The 11,858-nt window shown below is 45.4% G+C and overlaps 1 protein-coding gene across 2 annotated transcripts in view; it reads right to left on the bottom strand.

Annotated features, from left to right (window-relative positions):
* Positions 1-1,640: 1,640 nt before the first annotated feature.
* The window catches only part of rbbp8l (retinoblastoma binding protein 8-like), a 155,756-nt gene continuing 145,538 nt past the window's right edge, over positions 1,641-11,858 (bottom strand). Inside the window, exons 14-15 of one of the 2 annotated variants that reach the window (XM_038803512.1) lie at positions 10,099-10,228; positions 1,641-1,945 (exon numbers count right to left, since the gene is read on the bottom strand). In XM_038803512.1, the coding sequence (XP_038659440.1) occupies positions 1,936-1,945; positions 10,099-10,228 (140 nt within the window). In that variant the 3' untranslated portion in view covers positions 1,641-1,935. The remainder of the gene's footprint in view (positions 1,946-10,098; positions 10,229-11,858) is intronic. The other variant, XM_038803513.1, reaches the window with a different exon arrangement.

Here is an 11,858-nt window from a genome sequence, read left to right as displayed (position 1 = left end):
CGAAGTCCTGCTTCTTAACCCTTTTTCTAGCTCTCTATAATCAGTCCTCAGGACCTCATCCCTATTTCTAATAACGTTATTTGTGCCAACGTGCACTATGACTTCTGGCTACTCCCCCTTCCCCTTGAGAATGTTTCGCAGCCGCCCTGAGATATCCTTGACCCTGGAACCGGGAGGCAACACACCATTCTGGACTCCCGTTTGCGGCCACAGAATCTCCTGTCTGTCCCCTTAACTATCAAGGCTCCTATCACTACGGTCCTGTTTACCTTTCCCGCTGTGCCCCAGAGCCAGTCCAGATATGGCTATTGCTGCTTTCACCTGAAAATGAAATGAAAATGAAAATCGCTTATTGTCACGAGTAGGCTTCAAATGAAGTTACTGTGAAAAGCCCCTAGTCGCCACATTCCTGTGATGAACGGTCATCCCCCACAACACTGTCCAAAACAAAATACTTGTTTAAGAGGGGAATGGCCACAGGGGAGTCCTGCACTCTCTGCCTGCTCCATTTGCCTTTCCTGGTGGTCAATCAGCCACTCTCTGCCTGCGCATTAGGTATCTAAAAAGAGGCTTTTCTCGACAGTTCACTTTGTGGTGATATGCATCATTGTAGATACACAAGGGGTTAATGTAAGGACACAGACTAGCTAGACACTAGAGGAGGCATCAGAGACATGACACACAGACACTCAACCAATAGGTCAGTAAGATAGGACACGACCAATGGGCATTCACGATAAACACAGAGGTGACACTACGACGGGGGCATTACACCAACCCATATATTAAGGACACAGCACACATGATCTTCCTCTTTCCAGTGGAGACACTCAGTGAGTTCAGACACAGGGTTGATTCAACATCACACCCACCACATGGATTGTAGCAGACTGGTTTGTCAGTCTGAGTAGCTATAGAAGGATTAACAGTAGAGGCGAATCTGAGTAGGAGAATTGTAAATAGTTTAATAAACATGTTGAAGTTATCTCCAAGTCTGAACCTTCCTTTGTCAGAGTGAACATCAAGGAAGCAGCTTATGCTACGCCAAGAGCGTAACAAGACATGGTACAAGTTGAGTGGCTGTGTGTCATGTCTCTGGTGCTCCCTCTAGTGTCTAGCTAGTCTATGTGTACTTAAATTAACCCTTGTGTATCTACAGTGATGCATATCACCACACAGTTCAAGAGAAGTGACCCATTTGAAAGACCCAATGACAATGAGGAATTCTCAAGTAAAATAAGACTTGTATGATAATTCATGATAATGTTAAGGTTTCCCACCCTCTATTCTTTGTTAGGTTAAGTGAAGTTAATTTAGCAAAAGTCATCCCAGCCCCTAATACGTTAGCATATGTATTTTACATGCTACTAATTTGGCATTAAATTGGTAATCCCATTTGGAGAGGCTGTAGAAATAGCTGGTGTTAAGAAATGGAAGAATGTATGAAACCAGGAACTACAACAGGTTAGGTTAAGGCATATTGTTGGGATAGAGTAGAGATGTAACTTGACTGTAAACACATTCTGTCACAAGTGGAAACACTCCAGCTCTTTAGCAATTAAGTGATTTCTCAACTCAACAAGAAAAAACCTGTTAAAAATTGCAGGTTTCTTTTTAAGCACATGCCTTAGGTATTGTGATTCTGTCAGTGCTAACGTTTTATTTCAGCCTAAACATGACATGAGTACATAACATAACTGATTCTGAGAAGCAAACTTAATTTCTACTCTTAACTGTAGGTATTCAATTCTAAATGAGCTATTGATCCACCAGAGGATTTGCTTGATTGCTGATCAGGTCCTGCAGAAGATCCATTGAAGGTTTTGTGTGACTGAATTGCAGCTTAAAAATGTCACGTATGTATTGGTATTATTAACTCCTGTTCACAGAGAGTCTTCAATCTTCAGCTCTGTTTCTTTGTAATACATCTCTTCCTTAGTTTGAACTAACAAAAATAAAACATACATTGTCAACATGATATATGTTGCAATAAAGTCTACTGCGTATTGATATATTCATCTACAGGATGTCTCTCATTAGCAAACCCAACCAACTGTTTTCTGTTAAATTGAAAATCAGTAAAATATTAAACAATAAATATCTTCATTTATTTTTTCTAAGATAACTGCGCTCTACTTTTATCAACTGAAGTCATGCAGCCCAATTAGTCTTCAGAGGGATAATTCAGCTTTTTGTATCATTGACTAAAGAAGTGCTAATTTAACTTAAATATATATATATTTTTTAAGTTTGTATGAGCGAATTTTGCTGGGAAAATTTTCAATTCTGCCCCAGCCTCAGCAGCAAGTATGTGTGTACTGGGCCCAGATTTAGGCCAGAGCTCCTTCTACTCTCTCCCAATTGTTGGTTTGAAAATTACACTGCGAGGTTAGTACCAAGCCCATAAAACGTTTGTGTGAAATTCCACTTTCCAGTACTTTGACAAAGATGTTCATTTGTTTAAAATAAATGTGCTAATCTTTGTTAAAATAGCAGGAAATTGTGATCCTCCATTTTGGTTACATTCAATGCTAACTATGAACATTAACACAAGTAAAAGGACCTTCTTCCAAACTACTGTGTTGCTCAATTCTATATGCATTTCATAGCGGTACAAGAAAAAAAAGGTAATATTAATTCAAACATGATTTATCAACAATAACGATATGCAGTTATATAGAAGGTTTAGCAAGAGTAAAACATTTTAAGGTACTTCACTAGATCTTTACCAATGAAAATTTGACTCTGAACCACATTATTAGGACACTTCACCGAAAGCTTGGCCTAAATGTTAGGCTTTAGGAGTATCTTAAAGGAGCAGAGAAGGGTATGGAGGTGGGAAGGTTTAGGGCGGGAATTCCAGAGCTCAGGGGTTCGCCAACCAAAGTCTGTGCCGGTCTGATGGATATCGGGTGTGCAAGAGGTCAGAATTGGTGGAGTGTGGTGTTCCTGGAGGATTCTGGGGCTTACAGAGATAGGGAGGGGCAAGGCCATGGATGCATTTAAATACAAGGACACGGCACGGTGGCACAGTGACTAGCACTGCTGCCTCACATGCCAGAGACCTGGGTTCAATTCCGGCTTTGGGTGACTGCGTTTGCGGAGTTTGCATTTTCTGCCCCAATGGTAGCACAGTGGTTTGCACTGTTGCTTCACAGCTCCAGGATCCCAGGTTCGATTCCCGGTTTGGGACTGTCTGTGCAGAGTCTGCGTGTTCTCCCCATGTGTCTGTGTGGGTTTCCTCCGGGTGCTTCGGTTTCCTCCCACAAGTCCCGAAAGCCGTGCTGTTAGGTAACTTGGACAATCTGGGCGGGATTCTCTCAGCCCTGGGCCACCCCGGGGGGGGGGGGCCTCTGATGTGGCCTGGCCCGCGAACGGGGCCCACCGATCGGCGTGCCGGTCTCTCTAGCTGGGGGCCTCCTTTCCTACGCGCTGGCCCCTGTAGCCCTGCGCCATGTTGCATCGGGACTGGCGCATTGAAGGAGGCCACTGCACATGTGTGCATTGGCGCCGGCGCCACTGTGCAAGTGCGCGTTGGCATCGGCGCCACTGCACATGCACGGATCCCACGGTGCACAGTTCGCGCCGGGATCGGCAGCTAGAGCGGAGCGACCCACTCCAGCGCCATGCTGACCCCCTGTAAGGCCCAGAATTAGTCCTGGCAGCGGCCAGTTCACGCCATCGTAACAAGTGACGGCGTTTACGTCGGCGTGGACACTCTGCCGCGGGATTAGAGAATCCCACCCTCTGAATTCTCTCTCAGTGTACCCGAACAGGCACCGGATTGTGGCACTAGGGGCTTTTCACAGTAACTTCATTGCAGTGTTAATGTAAGCCTACTTGTGACAATAAAGATTATTATATTATTATTAGAAGTCTGTGTTGGTTTTCTATTGGTGCTCCGGCTTCCTCCCACAGTCCAAAGATGTGCAGGTTAGGCGGATTGGCCATGATAAATGGCCCCTTGGGGTCCAAAGATGTGCAGGTTAGCTGGAGTTATGGGGATAGGGTAGGGGAGTGGGCCTAGGTAGATTGCTCTTTCAGAGGTCGGTGCAGACTTGACAGGCTGAAGGACTTCCTTCTGCACTGTAGGAATTCTAAGTTTTAATTTTGGGGTGTTGTTAGACCAAGAGTCAATGTAGGTCAGCGATGGGCGAATGGGTCTTGGTGTGACTGAGGAGATGTGCAACAGAAGCTGAATCATACAGAGGGTGAAAGGTCAAGAGTTCATTGGAAAAGGTAAAAAAGGCATGAGAGAGTTTTGCCAGTCAATTATTTGAGGCACTTTAATGGTAATGGTGAGTTTCCAACAAAATAAATAATAAAAAAATTAAAATTGTTTTAACTTTATAATTCTGTTCCATTTTAATCTGTTCAATTCTATTTTATGTCTTTCTCTTCTTCTCTCCTCACCTCGTAAATGCCATCACTCCATTGGAATATGGTTGCACAGGCAGCAGTAATCCTCTGCTCCCTCGCTAAATGGTCAGTGTTCATGTGTGAACTTAATGAGGGTATTTTACCATCAGGGACCAATACCGCCAAACCCATTCAGAAGCATGACCATTCCTGGAGTCCAACTCCCATCAGGGGGCAGTAATCAGGAGGAGATCCAGTTGAATTTGGTCCTCCTAATAATGCATTAGTGCTCAAGGCCAACTTCAGCACTGCTACTGCTCCCTAGTGGCGACGAGGTCTATCAGGAAACACGAGGATTGAACCTCGGAATTTTCTAGTCAGGTTAACCAGTGGAATTAGTGAGGCAGTTTTACCATGTACCAACAATGACAACATCTCGTATTAATGCAACGGGCAGCCTTCCGTCTTGTCAGACGATGGTTTGTGCCGTAGTGGCGAACTCTGTTTAAGCATCGCCTGCTGTGGCTCAGGAGCCCCATCCACTCCGGCTTGGCAGTGTCTGCCGCATTTGCTGCAAAGTGAGACAGTGGGCTGAGAAGCTCCACGATTCATTTGGCCTGAGCTTTTTGATTTTGCTCGCCTCGTCCAATGGTCTTCCGCTGCCACGGGTAATACAGCCTTCAGAGGTCACGGATGTCAGTGACTGCCTGCCCCCTGCCAGTGTTAATGTCCACCCATCCGGGAGAAAAACTTGAGAGATTGCTGTCGAGATTGCTGGATAGAGAGGATGCGAAGGACCTATTTCTCTTAGCAGAGAGTTCAGTAACTCGGGGGAGCATAGATTTAAACTGATTGGTAGAAGGAATAGAGGGAGTTGCGAAAAAAAGGTGGGAGTCTGAAAGGGTAACAGAGGCTGAAATCCCCAACTTATTTCGAAGGTGTCTGGATATGCAGCCGAATTCCTGTAACCTCCAGGCCTATGGGCTGAGTGCTGGAAAATGGGATTAGATTGGGTGGAAGGCTTGATTTTTGGCTGGCCCAGAAATGATAGACAGAGTGGCCATATTTTTTGCTGTAAATCTTTCTACAAATGTATGAAAAGAAGGAATGTGCTGGGATGTGGGGAGAGGGCGTGGAAGTGGCAGTACACAAATTGCTCCTTCGAAGAGCCAGCGCAGATTTTAAAAAACATTTAGGGCATCCAATTATTTAATTTTTTTTGCAAATAATGGGCAATTTAGTGCTGCCAATCCACCTAACCTGCACATCTTTGGGTTGTGGGGGTGAAACCCACACAGACAAGGGGAGAATATGCAAACTCCACACGGAGAGTGACCCAGAGCCGGGATTCGAACACGTGTCCTCAGCGGTGTGAGGCAGCAGTGCTAACCACTGCACCACTGTGCCGCCTGAGCCAGCACGGGTGTGATGGGCCACATAGCCTTCTGTTCTGGAATGATTCTATGATTCTTTATATCTTGCCTGCAGATGTCCTTATAGCGGAGAAATGGATGCCCAAGTGGTCGTGACCCAGTGGCCTGTTCACCACACAGACGCCTGGTCTGCTGTATATCCCACTCACCCTGACTAAAAAACATCAGCTGGGGCCTGCTAACCAAATATCCAGCAGTGCCACAGGTATTTTACCTGGAAAGCAGCGTTAACTGACTGAAGGCGAAACGGTTGTCCCTAATCTGGGGAGGGCATCCTGGTTTAGAGAGCAGCTGGCCAATCTGATTAGCTGGCAGCTCTGTCGTCCTAGAAACACCAGCAGTCGCCATTGCTGGGACTACAGTCCTTAAACGAAAAGAGGTTATAAAGCCGGATTGCAAGTTAAGTCTGGGTATCGGCGGTGCCCGGCTGGCTGGCGCAGCGAAGGAGGTGAGGGCGCAGGGTGCCAGTTTGGAGAGGTTTGGGGGTGGTGACAGGGTTAATGAGGGGGATATAATCTTGTTGTGGATGCCTCTGATGAGCAAAAGAGGTTCCCTCTTTTCCCGACAACTAGCCCATGCAGTAAACGTTGTTGGTTTACCCACCTGGCGTGGGCCTCCCCCTGTCATGGATGATATAGCAGCAGGGTTGGAATGAGGTACAAAAGTGGCCATTAATTGGTCACTGAAGAGCCTCAATAGGCCCAAGGTCGGGCAGGTTGCCTGACATCTCCCCTGCAGACTATAAAATGGAATACAGGTCGGAGGTTGGTAGGAAAGCAATGGAAAGGCTACAAGCTGTATTTTATAAGCCCACCTGTCTTCAAGTGTCCTTGCGGGCGGGCTGTAAAATCCAGCCCAGAAGGTCTTTGGGGATATGACCATTATCCATTTGAAGAAAGTGGCCAAGCCAGCCCAGATGTCATTGGTTCATCAGTGACTGTATTAGAACCCTGCAGGAACTCTGAGTTGGTGACTTTGACCAGCCAAGGAATGCTGAAGATAAACCTGGGACATTGAGAGTGGAAATCCAGCCGTTTCTCCTAATTGTATATGTTGTCCAGCTCTCACCACTGTAGAAACATGCACCGAGGACACACAGCTTGGCAGACTTGCTGTTTGGTGTTCTCAGTCAGATTGCTGTTTGCTCCACACTCTCTTCATCAACTGCAGCTTTTGCGATGTGTGTGTTAATTTCAGCATCAAGTGACAGATTTCTGGTAATTGTGGAGCCTAGATATGTGACGCTATTAACAATGCCCAGCTCATTTTCCCACAGTACAGGGCGTAATTGACTGCGCTCATGTTACCATTAGAGCTCCCTTGGAACAGCCAATGGCATATGTGAACCACAAGGATTTCCAGCCTCTAAACATCCAGCTAGTTTGCAACTACAGGCAAAGAATCATGCAGGTCTCTGCTGGTTTTTCAGGGAGCTATCATGACTAATATATCTTGGGAAGCTCAGAGCTTCCTGAGCTTATTGAGATCTCATCCCAGATTGACGGCAAGATCCTGGGTGACATGGGCTACCTCCTTCCGACCTGGTTGATGACACTAAAGTGGCGATTCCTTCCCCATGCAGTGGAGGATCACTACAACAAACACCACACCTCCAACAGCGTGATTGTCAAACAGACCATTGGCATGCTGAAAATGCATTTCCGCTGGCTTGACAGGTCTGGCAGGGCTGTGCAGTACATACCACACAGGGCTTCAGAGATATTCATGGTTTGTTGTGCACTGCAACGTAGAAAATGGAACATGGCCAACCCTTGCACGGTAGAGCAACACGCCTCCTCAAAAGAGGGTGAATATGCATGAGCCTGAGGAAGAGAACATCAATGCCAGGTCCATCAAGGGACATGCCAGGGATCCTAGGGATGATCTCAGATACACGACAATTGTCAAAGGTTAAGGGATCTACCTGACTATTGATCAAAGAACAAAGAAAAGTACAGCACAGGAACAGGCCCTTCAGCCCTCCAGGTCCGTGCCGACCATGCTGCCCGACTTGTGCGAATGCCATGTCATATTTGCCTGTTCAGGATGCCAGCCACCCTCTTAGAAGCTACCTCTGAACCTGCAGCGTCTGCAACCTAGAATAGCAAGTGGAGTGGGTCTCTGTCACACACACTCGCCACTGAAAACTTACAAAAACAAAATACTGCAGATGCTGGATATCTGAAACAAAACAGAAAATGCTGGATAAACTCAGCAGGTTTGGCAGCATCAATGGAGGGAAAAACAGAGTTAACTTATATGGACTCAAAATGTTAACTCTGTTTTTTGTATCCACAGATGCTGCCTGTCAGACCTGCTGAGCTTACCCAGCACTTTCTGTCTTTATTAACGAAAACAGTTACGCAGGAGAACTGATCTGCCAAGCAGCCTATCATAGAATCATAGAATTTACAGTGCAGAAAGAGGCCATTTGGCCCATCGAGTCTCCACCGGTCCTTGGAAAGAACACCCGACTTAAGCCCACGCCTCCGCCCTATCCTGTAACCCAACCTAACCTTTTGGAAGCTAAGGGGCAATTTAACATGGCCAATCCACCTAACCTGGGAGGAAACCGGAGACCCTGGAGGAAACCCATGTAAACACAGGGAGAAAGTGTAAACTCCACAAAGGCAGTCACCCAAGGCCAGAATTGAACTCAGGCCCCTAGAGCTGTGAGGCTGCAGTGCTAACCATTGTGCCACCATGCAAGACCGTGATCTCAGAACATGCCCCATCCTCCCAGGTCCTTGACTTCACATCTGACAGTTCAAATGTCCCTGTGAAACAAAGGCTAGGATTTTCCAGTCTTGCCCGTGGGCGGGAATTTCCATAATGGTCAGGACTGGAAAATCCCAGCCATAATCTCAGACAATCTCCATAGTACTACTTGGCACATAATGGAGTGCCTGCAGAGCTCACATAGTCTCTATGTTCCACAGACAGACAACCATTAAAATGGACACATGCATGAACATTATAGCAAACACAAAACATCACAGTCACCTACACAGGAAAGAGACAGTTTAAAAAAAATTACTTTTCTGTATGATTAATGCCAATTTCTGTATATTTTCCATTTTATCTTTACATTATATTGTGGGTTTTTTTCCTTTACTTTTTTAAAGAATTTTTTCACAACTGAATCGCTGTATCAGTCAACCTTCTGTGTATCAAAGAGATAACCGACTGATTCACCCATTATCATGGCCGGATCTTTCATCTCCTTTCCACTATATAGCAACAGAATGACACAATGTCACTGTAACAGAATGACACAATGTCACTGTAACAGAATGACACAATGTCACTGTAACAGAATGACACTACGTCACTGTAACAAAATTATACAATGTCACTGTCCTGCTGAATTTCCTGAAATACAGACAGCCACCTGTGGCAGCCATGTGGTCATCTGGGTGATAGATTCCTGTTCCTCCTTTCCCAACCCCAGTTGCTCCTTTTGACCATTGCACCATAACTCACCGAGTATTACCTCCTTGCTGACTGTAGAGAGAATACACAGGAGGTTTATTAAAATGTACCAGGAATGAGGAATTTTAGATACAAGGAAAGATTGAAGAAATTGTGCTTGTTCTCCTTGGCGCAGAAAAGATTAAGAGGTGTTCAAAATTATGAACAATTTTGACAGGGTAAAGAAGGATATTCTGTTTCCACTAGTTGGTAAGTCAGTGACACGTGGACTCAATTTCAAAATGGTCAGCAAGAGAGCTAGGAGTGAGGTCAGGAGAACCTTCTTTACTCAGAGAGTTGTTTGGATTTGCTACCTGGGAGAGTGGTGGAGACGGATTCCATAGGAGGTTTCAAATGAGAGCTGGATATATACCTGAAAGTGATGAATTTAGAGGGCGCCGGAGTTAGGCCTGGAGAATGGGACTAGCTGGGTAGCTCTTTCTGGAGCCGGTGCAGACACGATGGGCCGAATGGCCTCCTTCTGTGCTGTAAATTGTATTCTGTTCTATTCTTTGTAACATGTGTTTGCAAATGGGCTGGTGTGAAGATTCTGATGGTTAAAATTGCCCTTTGATAAGACTGTCACTCATTTTACATCCTGCCCACATGCAGGGTATCAAACAGGATGCTTATTGAGTTTAAGGATAAAAAAATTGAGTGGGTTGTGGCACAGGTGTTGCATCCAAGTGAACCTTCAGCCCAACACACTAACACAGAACCTAGCTGAAATGTAACAATGTAATCTAGTTATGCAGTAGTCGCATTTTTACATGCTGACAGGCATGTAATCAAGAATGTTTATGGGTATTTCGAAGAATTACTACTGAGCTCTTACCTTCCTGGAACTAACTCTGGAAGACTGGCTGTTTTGTTTTCTGGGACTCCTGCATTGCATTGTGAGGCGTGTGAGGGGGCTGATGGTATTGGTTTACATCGCTTAATTCTTCTTCCTCTCTTGTATGCGGCTACAAGTAAACAGATGATCACATGCAGATAGTTAGGGTGGTGCTATCTCATCTCTTTGATGACTATTCCAACACTCAGTTAAATATTGAACAACTGGGAGGGAAAAGAAAACAATTCAAAACCAAAGCTTGAATCTTCAAGATGGGTGTAAATATGAATCCAGTCACTTTAGTTTTGGCTGATCTTATTCCGAATGTGTTGCCCCCGTCAGATATTATTTGATTGTTGCCATTCGAAATGAAATGAAAATCGCTTATTGTCACGAGTAGGCTTCAATGAAGTTACTGTGAAAAGCCCCTAGTCGCCACATTCCGGCGCCTGTCCGGGGAGGCTGGTACGGGAATTGAACCGTACTGCTGGCCTGCTTGGTAAGCTAGCGATTTAGCCCAGTGAGCTTCTGTCTATCTTATTTGCACAGGGAATACCCCAGGATAGGAATCTGGTTGCCTACCTAAAGCCACTTGCAGCTACACAGTTGTGACCCTGACAATACTGAGAATTGCCAAGCAGGAGAATGGATTGCAGAAACCTTCCAAGTTGTTACGGTCTGCTGTTATCCTATATTCAAGTATTATACGGGGATAGGGTGGAGGTGTGGGCTTGGGTAGGGTGCTTTTTCCAAGGGCCGGTGCAAACTTAGTGGGTGAATGGCCTCCTTCCGCACTGTAAATTCTATAAATAGCTTTCAAATGCAAAGGGTAGCAATGAGTCACAGAATGACAACTTGAAGATAAAAGCAAATTACTGCGGATGCCGGAATCTGAAACGAAAACAGCGGGTCTGACAGAATCTGTGGAGAGAGAAGGGAGCTAATGTCCCAAGTCTGAATGACTCTTTGAAAAAGCTTTGACATTCAACTCGATATGATCAGTGCACCCATTAAAACTGAACCCGAATCTGTGGGCAATGACCAGAATTTTCTGGGCAGGGTCCGCCGCAGGAGGGAATGGAAAATTTGAAGAGCCAACCAAAAGACTTTTTACGGCATCGGTAAATCCCAGCCACAGGCGGGGCTGGAAAATCCCAGCCGATGTCACCGAATGGTGGTATGTAGATCAGGAAGAGGAGGGGGGGGGGGGGGGGGTGAAGAAAAGTCTTTGGGGTACTCAAGAGGCGATTGATTAAAAAAGGGAAAATCTGGTTATGTGTAAATGCATCCATATAGAGCATGGAGATTATATCTCCTCGTTCTGAATTACACACTGCGGTGATATGCCTATGGGCTCTATCATAGCTGGATGGTATGTGGCCTCCAACCGGCAGGTGGCAGTACAGGCACACCATGCGGTCTCCAGACCAAGGTCATGTGACTGGGGACCCGGATATAAAGGGAGACACATCCGACCATCTTCAGAAAAAGATTGAGAGGGTAATAAGATGTACATGTAATTGGTCAGTGCTTGGTGTAAGTTCCAGAAGAGTAGCAAGAATTTATGATAAAATGCTCTGTATCAGATTGCCATCTTACCACACGAGACACAATAAAAGAATCCTGGTTTGGACATATCAAAGTGTTTCGTGAATTACTTCATAAAGTACAAACCAGAAGCTTCTCTGTATCTACCCTTTCAAATCCCTTTTTAAATACCTCAATTAGATCACCCTTAACGCAATGCAAACAAAGTTCAT

The sequence above is a fragment of the Scyliorhinus canicula genome, chromosome 7 (genome assembly GCF_902713615.1).
Source record: "Scyliorhinus canicula chromosome 7, sScyCan1.1, whole genome shotgun sequence".
NCBI lineage: Eukaryota > Metazoa > Chordata > Chondrichthyes > Carcharhiniformes > Scyliorhinidae > Scyliorhinus > Scyliorhinus canicula.
This window is presented reverse-complemented; position numbering and strand designations above follow the sequence as displayed.